The 16,509-nt window shown below is 45.3% G+C and overlaps 1 protein-coding gene across 2 annotated transcripts in view; it reads right to left on the bottom strand.

The window, feature by feature from the left end:
* Positions 1-472: 472 nt before the first annotated feature.
* LOC115415708 (heat shock 70 kDa protein 12A-like) overlaps positions 473-16,509 on the bottom strand; it is a 43,256-nt gene continuing 27,219 nt past the window's right edge. The window contains exons 2-3 of one of the 2 annotated variants that reach the window (XM_030129345.1): positions 4,913-4,989; positions 473-611 (exon numbers count right to left, since the gene is read on the bottom strand). In XM_030129345.1, coding sequence (XP_029985205.1) covers positions 480-611; positions 4,913-4,989 — 209 coding nt within the window. In that variant the 3' untranslated portion in view covers positions 473-479. The remainder of the gene's footprint in view (positions 612-4,912; positions 4,990-16,509) is intronic. The other variant, XM_030129346.1, reaches the window with a different exon arrangement.

Raw genomic sequence — 16,509 nt, 5'->3', positions numbered from 1 at the left:
AATCCATCCATAACTTTTTGAGTTATCTTGCTAACAAACACACAAACATGCACGGGAGGCAGATCTGTCTTAGTGGAGGTCTGCGCTCTCCGAGTGCTTTTCTTGTTTTTATTTATATTTTACTCAATGTGTCAATGTCCATGAAACTGGTAGTTTTACAAAATACGATCATATGAAATAAATATGAAATATGGTATTAGATGAGTGTTCTGTGGAAGTGTCGACCTGTGACATGTACAGTTAAGAAAAGTTACAAGACAAACCACAGGACAGAATGAAAGAAGAAGAAAATCTCTGAGTCTGCAACATCTGCAGGGTCTGCAGAATCTGCAGTGTCTTTGGTGTCTGCAGGGTGTGCAAAGTCTGCAGAATCTGCAGAGTCTGCAGCGTCTGAAGAATCTGCAGCGTCTTTGGCGTCTGCAGGGTGTGCAAAGTCTGCAGAATCTGCAGAGTCTGCAGGGTCTTTGGGGTCTGCTGGCCTACCTCATGGTGTGAATACATTCGGGCTCCTTGGTGAAGGCGTAGGCATATCCGCTGGATGTGGTGCCAAAGTCGATGGCGACCACCACGATAAAGGACGGACCTGAAGGAACCTGGTCTGTGTCGTTCTGCTGCACAAGAGCAAACCAACAAACACAAGAGTCATTTTTAGAAGAACTTCTAGTCACAATATGTTCCACAACAGAAGCAGAAGGTCTGTAATAGGACAACATTATGTCTTCATATCCAAAGAGCACAGTATTGATATTGGACCTCCTTCACTTCACCTCATATTGACATAGTGTTCAACTCTTCATTAAATTAAAGTTGAAAGTCCGCACTTCAATAATTTCTGGATTATTTCACTTCAAATTCACAACAGATCAAATATTCTGAAAATGGACCAGACTGTAGTGATCCATAAACCCACAGGAGCCGATAGTACACCACAGTACAGCCCCAAAGAACTGCACTGACTGTGCAAAATACACGAGAAACGTGACTGAATCTGAACCATAACTGGTACTGTCAGTGATAAAGGGAATAACAAAGGTTAAAGGTGAACCCACCAGTCTGTGCACCATCCAAATACACACAGTACATACAAATTAGCATTAGCCATTAGCATCAGCACATAGAACCTGTCAGTGTAGGAAGGACACTAGATTTGCTTCAACACTGAATGGAAACTGGACTTTATAAACGTATTAAGACGTCTGAGGTAGAAGTTTTTTTTTAATTATCTGTCTTTGTCTTTGTCTTTTGCCCCCTGAATGAGTCCTGCTGTCATTACTGGATGCTCAGTGGTCCACTGTGTTCCTCTGACACTGTTACATAAGAAGCATTAGTGAAGAAGAGGAAACAATAAACTGAGGCCTGAGGTGAACCAGAGCAGAAGAACAGCAACTATCAGCGTCTGATCAGGAGGAAACATGAGGAAACATGAGGCTGAGTCCTGTCCAAACACACAGATGAGGTCTGAGCTGGATTTAGACGAGCTCATGTGTGGAGATAATGTATGGATAGGGATGGCACCATATGACAATTTCATATCACGGTTATTGTGACCAAAATTATCACGGTTATCGTTATTATCGTGGTATTGTTGAAATTTTGCTCAAAATGTTCAAAAAGTACTGATACACACACTGAAATAATTTAACCCTCTGATATCCAGGTGTGTCTTTTAGGCACTTTTCACTTTGTGTTAAAAAACTTCATATTATTTTTCACAATTTAAATAAGGTTAGAATTCAAAAGTTGTTCATTTGTTCATGATCTTTAAAATTCTGTCCACCAACTCACATGTGCACATTGTAAACAGAAGAAAATGACCAGACTAGAATCTGTCTGCCAAGTGTGCATAAAACGCTCTATTTCTAACATTTGATCTGTATGATTAGGACTGAGCTGGATTTACAAAAATAAAATCAAATTAGAGCAGAAATATAAATCAGTATATAATATTTAATAGTTTGATTTATAGGTGTGCATTTTACGCACACTTGGTGACAGATGCCAGTATTTTTGAACATTTGACCTAGCGCCAAAAATAATAATGCAAATTAACCGATGTTGGAGTTAATCATTGACATATGCCAGGATGAAAAAATCTAATAATATGTGATCCACTTTTTATGTAGTATACTGAAAAAATTATTTTTTTGTGTTTTTTGCATCAAAAAAATGGTTTGTTTCCATTACAAACACAGCATTTAAAGGGTTAAAAAATGTGACAATTATTGAGTACCGTAAATTCCGGACTATAGACCGCACCTGAATATAAGCCGCAGACCCTAATTTTAGAAAGAAAATCCATTTTGTCCACGTATAAGCCGTGTTGGTTTCTAAGCGGCGGGTGTCCACCAGTGGTGATTTCTCACAGACTGACAGAGAAGCCCGGCTTCCCCTATCATTACCAAAATTAAATGGTTAAATCTGTTTGGTTGTGTTGACATCTCATTGACTACACGTGTTAAAACACGTTCATCTCACAGACGAGTTGGTTCAGAATCAGCTTTATCACAAATCATCAGACTCCATGTTGTTCACTTCTCATCCGTTCCCGTGTCGCTGTTTCCTCATACGATCTGTGCTCAGTGCATTTCCTGTTGAAGCCTGGCTTCTATGGGAGTCTATGGGACTGAGTGGAACCTTTTCTTTCATTGTGTCAAAACTGGACGGTAATTGGATAAAGGTTTTCTTTGAGTTCAAATGAAATTCTTCCCTGTATGTAAATGGTCTGATATGTGTGAGCTTGCTGTCATATCTATAGGTTGATTCGTTGTTAATACGATGATTAAAAAACAAAAGACAAAAAACGAGGCAATAAAAGGATAGTAATAAAAGCACATTTTCTCTTTCTGTTTTTTTTGTCGGTGGACTTATCGGGGTTTCCTTTGGATTCATGCCGATATGGGATTGACTTGCTTTTGCGCCGGCTGTGGATTCACGGACTTAAAATGACTTGAAAGACACTTGAAAGTGAACAAATGTTTGTTTTTCGTTAGAGTAGGACTTTTAATTTATTTTTAAAATATAAAGATTAAAAACAAGTAATTACGTCTGTTGTAAAATAATAATGGAATGGATTGGATTTATAGAGCGCCTTTCTAGACACCCAAAGCGCTTTACATTAGTAACCCATTCTTCATTGGCTCTCACATTCTCCCTCTGGTGGTGGTGAACTCCATCTGTACCCACAGCTGTCCTGGGGCAGACTGACCGAAGCATGGCTGCCATTTTGTGCCTATGGCCCCTCTGACCACCACCGAACATTCATACACCAGTGTGGGTGGCACTGGAGGCAAGGAGGGTGAAGTGTCTTGCCCAAGGACACAACGGACTGACTAGGACAGAGTGGGATTCGAACCGCCAACCCTTCGGTTATTGGACGACCCGCTCTACCAACATATCATTTTCATTTAACATTACGCACGACGTGCAGTAGGGACGAGATGCCACGGTACTTGGCACTGTGCTGTGGTACCTGGTACCGAGCCGTGGTACCGAGCTGAGCTGTTACCGAGCCATGGTCCCACAGCGCCATGGCACCTGGCACCGAGCTGTGGCACCGCGGTGCCATGGCACCTGGCACTGAGCCGAGGTGCCGCGGTGCACCGAGGAAGTGCTGCGGCTCGGGGCCAACACTAGGTGCCGTGGCACCGCGGTGCCACCGAGGTGCTGCAGCACCACCGCGACACCGAGCCGTGGTACTGGAAGTGAGCCACTGGCGGTGTCTGTGCCTCAATATGCACTCGCTGTCTCTCATGACGTGCGCATTAATTCTGAGATGCTTTAAATTTATGACGGTCTCTGGAGAGCTTTAGTGGGTGTTTTCATTCAGTTTTGTTTTGTATATTTGTGAAACAATATTAACATTTTGAAGGTTTACTATTTTTCCTTAAAAGTTCCCCTTTTGTGTATGTTAATATTAACTTTATAAAGGTTAAGTTGTTAATGTTATCCATTCCTGCATACCTGGTAACAATAGACAGATTCTTCCCTGGGGTGTGGCAGGCAATAACGGAAAATCGTCGTATAAGCCGCGTCGGAGTATAAGCCACAGTGTTTAAAGCGTGGGAAAAAAGTAGCGGCTTATAGTCCGGAATTTACGGTATTTGGTATTTTTATTTATGGCTCAAGTTGATGAAATAGAAAAAAGTGTAAAAGAATTAAAGACAAACTGTATGAAATTTTTTTGACATTATTCCACAAGTGTGTGAAAAAGGCACACTGTGTGTTTAGTAAGGGCCTTGAGGACGGGGTACCAGAGGGATAACCAAGTTGTATTCTGAAAAAAACAAAAACAAAAAACCAACCAACAAAATAATAATAACAGTCCCACTGTCCCTTCTGTGTCAGAAACATTCCAATATTAACCCTTAGTGGTCTGAGCCTATTTTGTCTGTTTTTCAGTCCTTTTGATTTGGCCTTTATATACTATAGAAACAAATGTTTACTATACCCATGTTTGGATCTGTTTTTTCAGCACAACTTCATCTGTATCATCTGTCTATTATTTTTTCACTTTAACCTACTATAAAAATATAAAAGGACAAAAAAACACACAAAAATATAAAATCTGATTTGAAAAATGTATATAATTTATTGCATAAATAACACACAGATGTTTAACGAACCTTTTCACAGACTTTAAAAGTGAATATTGGTTCAAATATTAGGGATAGAAAATTAAAATTGTAATAAATTCAAACTATACTCAAATATTTGACATAAAAGCAGATCTTTCCATAGGGTTTTTTCCCCTAAAAGTGTGTTAATTAAACACAGTTATCATGAGAATTAGAATTTAAACGGTAATACTAACCGTCTGTGATTTTACTGCAGTTTATCTTTTTTTACCAGTAATCGTTACATCCCTATGTATGGAAACATGTATGTATGTAAGGGGTGGAGTCTGCAGTCTGACCTGGGTGTGGGATGGAGACAGGGGGGTGATTCCAGGGTCTCCCACGCTTTTAGCTGGAGACGGATTGGCCATCGCATCTGCAACGAAGGAAACAGTCCAGTTACAAACACACCCCCTACATGAAGGCAGCAGCACGAAAACCTGGACTGGACACATACTGGACTGGACTGGACACATACTGGACTGGACACATACTGGACTGGACCGGACACATACTGGACTGGACTGGACACATACTGGACTGGACACATACTGGACTGGACCGGACACATACTGGAGTGGACTGGACTGGACACATACTGGACTGGACACATACTGGACCAGACACATACTGGACTGGACATAAAGGTTAAAGTCTTTATTTGACCCCTATTTGACCTCTGTCCTTATCACCAAAAACAGCACAAACTGAACCATGTGACCTGAGTTGAATGGAACCTGGTATAAAATATAAAACAGCAGAAGGTTCAGGCCATAAAGGGTAAAAGACATGTGAGGGTCAAAGGTCACAGTAAATGGGACCACTGTGGTTTATAGAAGCTGTTTTTTCTACAGAACCAACGATATGAAGGTTATGGATGAAAGGACCGCCACGGGCTTCATCATCAACAACCATGAAGCTTGTTGTGAATTTACTCCTTTTATGAATCAGTTTTCCCCTTTGGAATTAATTTAAATAGAATTAAAACCACAAATGGTGTTAAGGCCCTCTCCCCCCCCCACAGGACCGCCGAGGCCAGCAACTGTTAGAGGACACCGTACCATGGGCTAAATCTGACATTCTGCAGATACACACAATTTTATACTTCTGAAAACAACATCATCACGGGCTTCATCACGGGCGTGTCACAGCGACGCCCAACATTTGATCAAAAATGTAGGTGATCACTTTTGATCACATGTGTGTAGGTGATTTCCACCCAGTTTGGTCCAAATTGGATGTAAACCCTAGGAGGAGATGATGAAAGGATGAGGGGTGGGATTTTTGAGGTCCAAACTTCCACCCAATATGGCAGACTTCCTGTTGGGTTTAGGGCGGGGCCATAATGTCATTTTTTACTCGTCCTTCCATGGGCTGTGTCTGGACCAAGTTTCATGTTTGTACATGGAAAAAAAATTGGGGAGGGCTCCCATCCGCATAATGTATTTTGATTTTTGAGGGGGCGTGGCTGAGTCATTTTGCGATATTTTTTCTTGGTGACTTCGAATAAAAAAAATTTTCGCTGGGCTTGAATTTTTGGTCAAATAAAATTGACTTTTTGTTAATGTTCAGGGGTCAAATTTGCATTCAAAGCGGCATAGAATAATAATAACGGAACCATGCGATTTTAATTGGCCCTCGCCAGCATGTGTGCCGGGCTCGGACCTAATTAATCCTGTTGTACGTATCTTATGTTGACTGGAAGTTGAATGTGTGTTTTAATCTTGCTCCAAGAAATGTTGGATGAACATCATAAATCATACATCATGAAGCAAAATGGAAAAGAAGAGGAAATGTAATGGTATGAGTTGTCTGCTTAATCTTTACATTACGAAGTTGTTTTGCTTGAAGAGTCTTTTTATTTTTGCAAGTCTAAGTAATATTCTGAGTAATATTCTTATATAATAGTAATATTCTTTTTATTTTAGAGGTACAGTCTGTCATATCAGTCCCCGGACTTCTACTTGTTTTGTCTGTCTTGTGTGTCGTTTCCTGTTTTATTTTGTTAAGTTTCCCTCATGTGTCTTGTCTGGTGTCTTTACTTCCTCTTTGTGTTCACCTTTTCCCTGATTACCTGACTCCTCCCTGATTGTCTCCACCTGTGTCCAATTGTCTTCCCACCCTCTTGTGTATTTAAACCCTGTGTTCTCCCCTGTCCATTGCCAGTTCGTTTTCCTCCTTTTGGTGTGTTAACTTACCAGCGTTTTTTGGATCCTGTTTGTTCGCCTGCCTGTTGTGACCCGTTTTGCCCTTTGACCACCGTCTCTGCCTGTCCCTCGTCTGCCTGCTCGTCTGTCTTCGACCTGGTTCGTCTATCACACCTGAGAATTCGCCTGACCCCTGTCTGTTCATCCGCCTCGGTGCCCTATCCTGGTTTCGACCCCTGCCTGGACTATCGTCGGGTTCCCCTCGTGTGCTCCCGACCAGGGCCGTAAAGTGGTTCTCCTGGAATCCGAAACCAAGACGGTTCCCCACCACAGCCACACTGAAGAAAGATCCATTACTTTCCTGTGTGAATTATTAACTCTGACTGTATTCAATAAATCCCCTTTAATTGTATTTCCGTCTGAGGGTCTTGCATCTGGGTCCGGTTCTCGTACCATCAGTCCTAACAGTACGAACTGGCCAGATATGGACCCAGCAGACCTTGACCAGGTCCGGGAGGCAATTCGGGCGCAGGAGCACCGTCTAGGGGGGCACAAGCAGGTGTTACAAACTATCCTCGACAAGATGAACCAGCTCTCTGTCCAGATCGCCCAGTCCTCCCTCACTCAGGTTCAGGTGCCTGCCCAGCCGGCTGAGCCCGTACCTTCTGTTTCGTCCGCACGAGTCCCGGACGAACCTAATATCCCTCTGCCAAATAAGTACTCAGGTAACCCAGAGACTTGCAGAAATTTCTTCACTCAGATTCAGTAATTTTTGAGGCTCAGCCAAGGCGCTTTTCTCATGACTCTGCTAAGATAGCATACGTGGCTAGTTTATTGGAGGGTCCCCCCCTAAGTTATTTCAATGCCTTATTGGAACAGGAATCCCCAGTGGCCCGCTCCTATTCTAGATTATGTGCTGAACTAAAACGTGTGTATGATCACCCCGTTCGGGGTGAGCAGGCTGCTCTACTGCTTATGAGGCTTAGGCAGGGGGAGCGACCCATCAGACAATATGTGTGTGAGTTCCGTTCTCTGGCGGTTGAGTCCGAGTGGAACGAGAAAGCTCTAATAACTGCTTTTCGGTCGGGTCTCACTCGAGCCATCGGACGTGAGATGGCACTCCGCCAGGAATTAAGGACCCTGGAGGAGGTCATCGAGGCGGCCATCCAGACCTCCGACCAGATGACCTTCTGGAACGCAGAACCGTCACGGACCCGTCCGTTATCCCAGGCGGCTGAAAGCTATCCGGCGTCAGGACTCCCGTTCCCAGTAACTGAGGCAGGTGACGGGCCTAAGGAGGAGGTCATGCAGCTGGGTCGCACTCGTCTCTCGGCGGAGGAACATCGGCGCCGTCTGGTGGCAGGGCTCTGCCTCTACTGTGGTCAGGATGGGCATCGGGTGGCTAACTGTCCCAGCAAAAACAAGTCAGCCTCAGGTGAGGACAGATTAATTAGCCGAACTGTATGTGTATCCGATTCTTCTCGCCTGCAACCTATGATCCTTCTCAGTTCTGCCTCCCTGTCATTGCAACACCCCGTGTTAATAGACTCAGGTTCGGACGCCAATCTAATGGACATCAACCTCGCCCTGAAGCTGGGACTCGGTCTGAAGCCCCTTGAAAGACCGCTGGAGGCTAAAGCACTAGATGACCAGTTAATATGTCGGATCACCCAGCGCACTCAACCTGTGACTGTCCGGTTTTCTGATGGTCACTCAGAATCTCTGTCCTTTCATGTATATCAGTCTGAGGCTCATCCCCTTATTTTAGGTTTCCCCTGGCTCCAGCGTCACAATCCCTGTATGGACTGGAGCACAGGGAAGGTCCGGGCATGGGGGGAGGGGTGCGCCTCTTGTTTAGTAGGGGTTATTCAGTCTGAGCCACAATCCCAGTTTCCATTCACCACGGTGGCCTCAGTTCAGTCCTTTAAGGTGGATGAGGCGGATTTCCTGGCTCTCAGTAAAGTACCAGAACATTATCATGACCTGAAACAGGTATTTAGTAAGGCCCGGGCTACATCTCTACCCCCACACAGACCCTACGACTGCGCCATAGACCTCCGTCCTGGAACCTGTCCCCCGAGAGGGAGGTTATATTCCCTGTCGGGCCCTGAGACGGCCGCCATGCAGAAGTATATAGATGAGTCACTGGCCGCAGGGTTGATTAGACCGTCCTCGTCACCTGCAGGAGCAGGTTTTTTCTTTGTAGATAAGAAAGACAAGACTCTGAGACCCTGTATTGATTACAGAGGTCTCAATGAGATTACTGTCCGTAATCGATACCCGTTACCCCTGATGTCATCTGCTTTTGAGCTCCTGCATGGAGCCCGGATTTTTACTAAACTGGACCTCAGAAATGCATATCATCTGGTGAGAATCAGAGAGGGAGATGAATGGAAGACGGCATTTAACACCCCTAGTGGGCATTATGAATATTTGGTGATGCCTTTTGGTTTGACTAATGCTCCTGCTGTCTTTCAGGCCCTAGTTAATGACGTCCTCCGTGAAATGCTTAACCTGTTCGTGTTTGTCTATCTGGATGACATTTTGATTTTCTCCCCCGATGAGAAGTCACATATCCAGCATGTCCGTCAGGTCCTGCAGAAACTGCTCGAAAACCAGCTGTACGTTAAAGCTGAGAAGTGCGAATTCCACCGGTCCTCCGTCTCCTTTCTTGGTTTCATCATCGGCGAGGGGAGTGTCCAGATGGACCCGGAGAAGGTCAGCACCGTCAGGGACTGGCCCACACCCACATCTCGCAAAGAGGTACAGAGATTTTTGGGTTTTGCTAATTTTTATCGGAAGTTCATTCGGGGTTTCAGCAATGTGGCTGCCCCCTTGCACTGTCTCACCTCCCCTAAGACTGTTTTCAGTTGGAGCCCCGAAGCCGAGGAGGCGTTTGGTCGCCTTAAAACGGCTTTCACGTCAGCACCAATCCTGTCCGTCCCTGATCCAGCCCTGCAGTTTGTGATGGAGGTGGATGCTTCTGATGTGGGGGTGGGGGCTGTCATCTCACAAAGATCTCCAAGTGACAATAAGGTCCACCCATGTGCTTTCCTGTCACGGAGGCTGTCTAAGGCTGAAAGGAACTACGACATCGGGAATCGGGAGCTGTTAGCCATCAAGGTGGCGCTAGAGGAATGGAGGCACTGGTTGGAGGGAACGGAGGTCCCGTTCTTGGTTTGGACAGACCATAAGAACCTGGAATACCTGCGCTCCGCCAAGCGTCTAAACTCCAGACAGGCCAGGTGGGCTCTTTTTTTCACTCGTTTTAATTTTTTTCTGTCTTATCGGCCAGGCTCTAAGAATGGCAAACCTGACGCCATGTCCAGAATGTTTTCTCTTACTGATTCTGTCCTTGAACCTGAAACTATTCTGCCAGATTCCTGTGTGGTGGGGGCTTTTCTGTGGGATATTGAGAGGTCTGTGATGGAGGCCCTTAAAGACTGCGACGTCCCGGAGGGGGTTCCGCCGGACCAGCTGTTTGTCCCTGTTTCTCTCCGCCCACAGGTGATTCACTGGGCTCACACCTCCAGGATGACATGCCACCCAGGGGTTCAGCGCACCATGTTTTTCATAAAACAGCGGTTCTGGTGGCCTAGCATGGTAAAGGAGGTGGCGGAGTATGTGGCTGCGTGTCCCGTCTGTGCCTCATGTAAATCATCCCACTCAGCTCCAGCCGGTCAGTTGCGTCCTCTACCAGTTCCCAAGAGGCCATGGTCTGACATCTCCCTGGACTTCGTGACTCGACTGCCCCTCTCGGACGGTAATACCACCGTACTCACTATTGTGGACAGATTTTCTAAAATGGTCCATTTTGTAGCCATGCCTAAACTCCCTACTGCTAAGGAGACGGCGGAGGCCGTTTTGTACAATGTGTGCAGAATTCATGGTTTTCCTAAAGATGTGGTCTCCGATAGGGGACCGCAGTTTGTCGCCCGCTTCTGGCGGGCTTTTTGTGCCCTCACTGGGGCATCTGTCAGTCTGTCATCTGGATATCATCCTCAGACTAATGGGCAAACGGAACGGGTCAACCAGGTGTTGGAAGCCGGCCTGCGGGTGTTGGCGTCTCAGAACCCGGCCTCGTGGAGCCGCCAGCTGATGTGGGTGGAGGTCGCCCACAATACCCTTCCCTGCGCCTCCTCTGGACTGTCCCCGTTCCATGTGGTCCACGGGTATCAGCCGCCCCTGTTTCCTTCTTCCGAGAAGGAGGTCAGCGTTCCGTCGGCCCAGGTCCTCATTATGCGCTGCAGGAGGACTTGGATGCGGGCCAGGCAGGCCCTGTTGAAGTCCGCCGGCTATTATAAGACTATGGCAGACCGCCGCAGGACCCCTGCACCGGCTTATCAGCAGGATCAGCGGGTGTGGCTGTCCACGCGTCATCTGCCATTGAGGGTGGAAAGCCGTAAGCTAACTCCCAGGTTTGTTGGCCCATTTCCCATCTCAAAAGTTATTAACCCTGTTTCTGTCCACTTAAAGCTGCCAAGAACCATGAAGATCCACCCCACTTTTCATGTCAGTCAAGTCAAACCTGCGAAGGAAAGCCAGCTGGTACCCCCCACCCAGCCTCCACCACCGCCCCGGATCATTGATGGTGAACCAGTTTACTCCGTGCGCCGGCTCCTGGCGGCCCGTCGCCGTGGATGTGGATTCCAGTACCTGGTGGATTGGGAGGGATACGGACCAGAAGAGCGATCCTGGGTCCCTGCGTCCTTCATCCTGGACCCGGACCTCATCAGGGATTTTCATCACCGCCATCCTGAGGTTCCTGGTCCGTCTGGAGCCGTCCCTTGAGGGGGAGTACTGTCATATCAGTCCCCGGACTTCTACTTGTTTTGTCTGTCTTGTGTGTCGTTTCCTGTTTTATTTTGTTAAGTTTCCCTCATGTGTCTTGTCTGGTGTCTTTACTTCCTCTTTGTGTTCACCTTTTCCCTGATTACCTGACTCCTCCCTGATTGTCTCCACCTGTGTCCAATTGTCTTCCCACCCTCTTGTGTATTTAAACCCTGTGTTCTCCCCTGTCCATTGCCAGTTCGTTTTCCTCCTTTTGGTGTGTTAACTTACCAGCGTTTTTTGGATCCTGTTTGTTCGCCTGCCTGTTGTGACCCGTTTTGCCCTTTGACCACCGTCTCTGCCTGTCCCTCGTCTGCCTGCTCGTCTGTCTTCGACCTGGTTCGTCTATCACACCTGAGAATTCGCCTGACCCCTGTCTGTTCATCCGCCTCGGTGCCCTATCCTGGTTTCGACCCCTGCCTGGACTATCGTCGGGTTCCCCTCGTGTGCTCCCGACCAGGGCCGTAAAGTGGTTCTCCTGGAATCCGAAACCAAGACGGTTCCCCACCACAGCCACACTGAAGAAAGATCCATTACTTTCCTGTGTGAATTATTAACTCTGACTGTATTCAATAAATCCCCTTTAATTGTATTTCCGTCTGAGGGTCTTGCATCTGGGTCCGGTTCTCGTACCATCAGTCCTAACACAGTCAGTGTCAGGTTTGATTTGTGTGTGTGTGGTTTAGATGAACTCACACCTGTCTGAGGTGAACTCAGAGCAGAGGTTCGATTCCACCTAAAAGATCTAATTTTACAGCTTTAGACAGTAGTTGTGGTGAAGAGCATAGAGCAGAAAAAAAACAGAATATGAACCTGGGGGTTTCTGTGGTCCAGACATGCTAGCCTAACAGTGCAGGTGTTAAGGAAGAGCTGTGCACATGGAAAAGCATGAGCTGTTCTTAGAATGAGCTGATGGAGTGACTGGCATGTTCTGCCCAGTAACGGCCATTAACCAATAAAAAGCAGACAACCAATGAGGTCACTGAATAATGGGAGTGTCCAACAGTCACTAAAGACTAGAAAAAGTAATAAAGGAAACTCTTTTTTGGCAAGTTTTTTCTTTTTCTCTCTGTGGCGAAAATGTGTGTTTGATGCCAGATTCTTTTTGTAACTTTTTTTAATTTTTGCCTGAAGCAATAAACAAAGCTATTGTTTTAACTTTTTAAAACCTCAAACCTTCTTTTTTCTTGAGTTCTTCATTTTCTCCTGGTTTGGTCTGTCCATCCCAAACATAACTGGTGAGTTAATTTGAAATTACCCTCTGGTAAGCAGACTAAATGCAGTATTCCAGAGCCACCGTTGGTCTAAAAATCTCTAGAACACGAAGGTTTTTGTCCAAGATAAGTGGAGCTTTTTGGTACTGAGGTGGTTTAAAGATAAAAGAAACTGGGGCAGTAGTTCATTAACCGTAATAAATTGTGGTTTTCGAGATTTACTGCTTGCTGCGTGTTTACAGTCCATTCCAGCCCCCCTCCAAAACCCCCCCTAAATAAATGTATGAGACCAGAGTGACTCCTGTAAAACCTCCTGCTGTATTTGGATGTAGTTCACTGTGGGCTTTTCGAACTAGAGCTGAAATAACTCTGAACATGTTGAAGTTGAAGCCCAGGACCCCCCCCCCACACACACACACACACACACACACACACATACACATTTACAACTGACAAGTGGTTCCAGCTGAAACATGGTCCAGTAGAGTCTTTAAAGGTCCAGGTCTGAACCCTTTAAACCAGGGTTCTCAAACTCCTGTTCTTTCAGGTTCCACATTCAGTCTGATCTGATCTGCAGCGGACCCAACCAGGAAAAGAAGAACAGAAGAACCCAGAAAGAATGACAACTGACAATTTATGTCTTTGTTTTAATGTAAAGAAACTCTATATGAAAATACTTACTTTTATAAACTATCCAAACAAAAAAGATGTGAATAACCTGAAAAAACTGAAATTTCTTCATAAAAATCAGTGTAATTTTCTCAGTCTTCTTCCTCCACTTCTCATTAGTCCATGTGCATTCTGGATCAGATCTCCAAAGACACTAAACACTGAGGAACAGGAAGAAAAGAGTTCAAACTGGACTGAATTTAATACAGACATTTCAGGTTGGACACATTTGTTCAGGTTAGTCACATCTTATTGGTACAGGAGAGTTTGGAAATGGAAAGAGTTTCACAATTTAATGTGATTTTTTGCACTAAAAGACAAACATTTGAAGTTGTCATTATTTACAGATATAATGAAATATTATTTTTCCCATCAAACCCAGTAGTAAATCTGCAGTCCTTCTTTTGTGTGGGTTCTTCTGCTGTTATTATTGGACTGTAGATCAGATTGGTCTGGATGTGGAACCCACACTAACATGAGTTCCACAGCCTGGACTGTGGAATTTAGACACTTTGGAAATTCATCCCACAGGCCAGTTTGGCCCCTGGGCCGCATGTTTGACACCCCTGCTTTACAAGGTCCAGGTCTGAACCCTTTAAAGTCTTTAAAGGTCCAGGTCTGAACCCTTTAACGCCTGTAAATGTGAGCCTCCTTCAGTCTGAACAAACATCGACTCCGTTCAAACAGCTGAACGTCTGTCGCACCTGTCTTCAAAAACACAATGACATTTCCATTCAATTGGAGATCGTCTCCCCATTTAGCGCCATCAATTTCATTAGTGAGCCTTAACAGCCCGGGCAGACGGACTTCTTTGAGCGTACACAATAATAATCCTCCCTCTCCGTATTGTAAGTGTCTGGCAGAATCGTCTCACGGCGGGACATCATGTTATCTGTGCTGTTTTTCTGCCTGCTTCGGCCTTTTTTCTGGTCCACCCCTACGGAGTGGATGAGTGGTCTGAGGACCCATAATACACTCTGCCAGGCAATTAGGCTGCAGAATTACAGACCACCTGTGGCTAGACTCCATCTAACCACGATCCAGCCCAAAAAATCATCTTCACAACCTTCACTTTTTATTCTCACAAAGACATAAAAATCAAAGGGCCATTCTAATGGAAGTAAATGAGCGACTCCTGTGGTGAAGAAGACCTGAAGTGGAGGATTTACCGACGCTAGCCCAGCCGCTCGCCGTCATTGTACGAGCCCAGTTTGTTTATCTTCATGTAATAAGAAATTTCATTACCAAGTGGTCAGCTGTAAAAGTGTTTATCTACAACAGCTTTATCTACAAAACCCATTCATCACATGTGGAAGGATGTGTTCTTAAAACAGTAGAACAGAGTTTTACAGGTTTGGACCAGTTCCATTTAAGACCTCTGAAGAGCATTTAGAACAGCCCTAGAACACAGGTTGTGCTAGACATTTTTACTGTCTGTCATTTTGACGGACAGGGTCGTAAAAATTCCGTCATGACATATTATTATCTGTCATTTCAAATGTTTATTTTTTAATGATAATGAGATATATTTAGTAGTATTTAATGTTCAAAAACATCTCAGTGATGCAGCAGCTGTAGTTGCTGCTGGCTGATAAACCAACCTGATGTCACCACCGGTATAATTCTGTCCTCCACTCTGAACTGGTGTGTTCTCTGTAGACATTCTAAACTGTCATGTGTTTGTTCACACACTGTCCAATCCATGAACTGAGGGTTAGGGTTCAGGTTCTGTGAAGCACAGATCTGGAAACAAATGGACATGCCATCAAATAACACATGAAAGGTAGAACATGAGGACATAGAACACACCAAATGAAAGAAGAACTGCAGTATAACTTGCTTGTCTGTCATCCTTCACCGCATCAGTCCCTCTGTTTTCACTGTGTTTATCAGTGCCATCACATTTACTGGACTGGAAAGAACTGAGCAGACTGGGCTGTGTGCACAGTCTGAACTAAAGGAGCATCCAGTTTAGGCTGAAGTCAGAAACAACCACACAAGACTGGACAGACTGAGTAATATGAACACTGACACCAACTGGACAGGAGGGGTACTACAGGTGGACTAACTGGACAGGGTCTACTACAGGTGGACTAACTGGACAGGGTCTACTACAGGTGGACTAACTGGACAGGGTCTACTACAGGTGGACTAACTGGACAGGGTCTACTACAGGTGGACTAATGGTGAGTCATGTGACTGAAGTACTGCTGTTATATTCAGTGTAGTTGTGAACAGTGGTGTTGTTGGTTCTATACTGGTGCTGTTGGTTCTGTACTGGTGCTGTTGGTTCTATACAGGTGCTGTTGGTTCTATACTGGTGCTGTTGGTTCTATACTGGTGCTGTTGGTTCTGTACTGGTGTTGTTGGTTCTATACTGGTGTTGTTGGTTCTATACAGGTGTTGTTGGTTCTATACTGGTGCTGTTGGTTCTATACAGGTGTTGTTGGTTCTACACTGGTGCTGTTGGTTCTATACAGGTGTTGTTGGTTCTATACTGGTGTTGTTGGTTCTGTACTAGTGCTGTTGGTTCTATACTGGTGTTGTTGGTTCTATACAGGTGCTGTTGGTTCTATACAGGTGCTGTTGGTTCTATACTGGTGCTGTTGGTTCTGTACTGGTGTTGTTGGTTCTGTACTGGTGCTGTTGGTTCTATACAGGTGCTGTTGGTTCTATACAGGTGCTGTTGGTTCTGTACTGGTGTTGTTGGTTCTGTACTGGTGCTGTTGGTTCTATACAGGTGCTGTTGGTTCTATACTGGTGTTGTTGGTTCTATACAGGTGCTGTTGGTTCTGTACTGGTGCTGTTGGTTCTGTACTGGTGCTGTTGGTTCTGGGGTTAGGGTTAGGGTTAGGGTTAGGGTTAACCCTAACCCTAACCCTAACCCTGGTGCTGTTGGTTCTGTACTGGTGCTGTTGGTTCTATACTGGTGCTGTTGGTTCTGTACTGGTGCTGTTGGTTCTGTACTGGTGTTGTTGGTTCTATACTGGTGTTGTTGGTTCTATACTGGTGCTGTTGGTTCTGTACTGGTGTTGT

The sequence above is a fragment of the Sphaeramia orbicularis genome, unplaced genomic scaffold (genome assembly GCF_902148855.1).
Source record: "Sphaeramia orbicularis unplaced genomic scaffold, fSphaOr1.1, whole genome shotgun sequence".
Classification (NCBI taxonomy): Eukaryota; Metazoa; Chordata; class Actinopteri; order Kurtiformes; family Apogonidae; genus Sphaeramia; species Sphaeramia orbicularis.
This window is presented reverse-complemented; position numbering and strand designations above follow the sequence as displayed.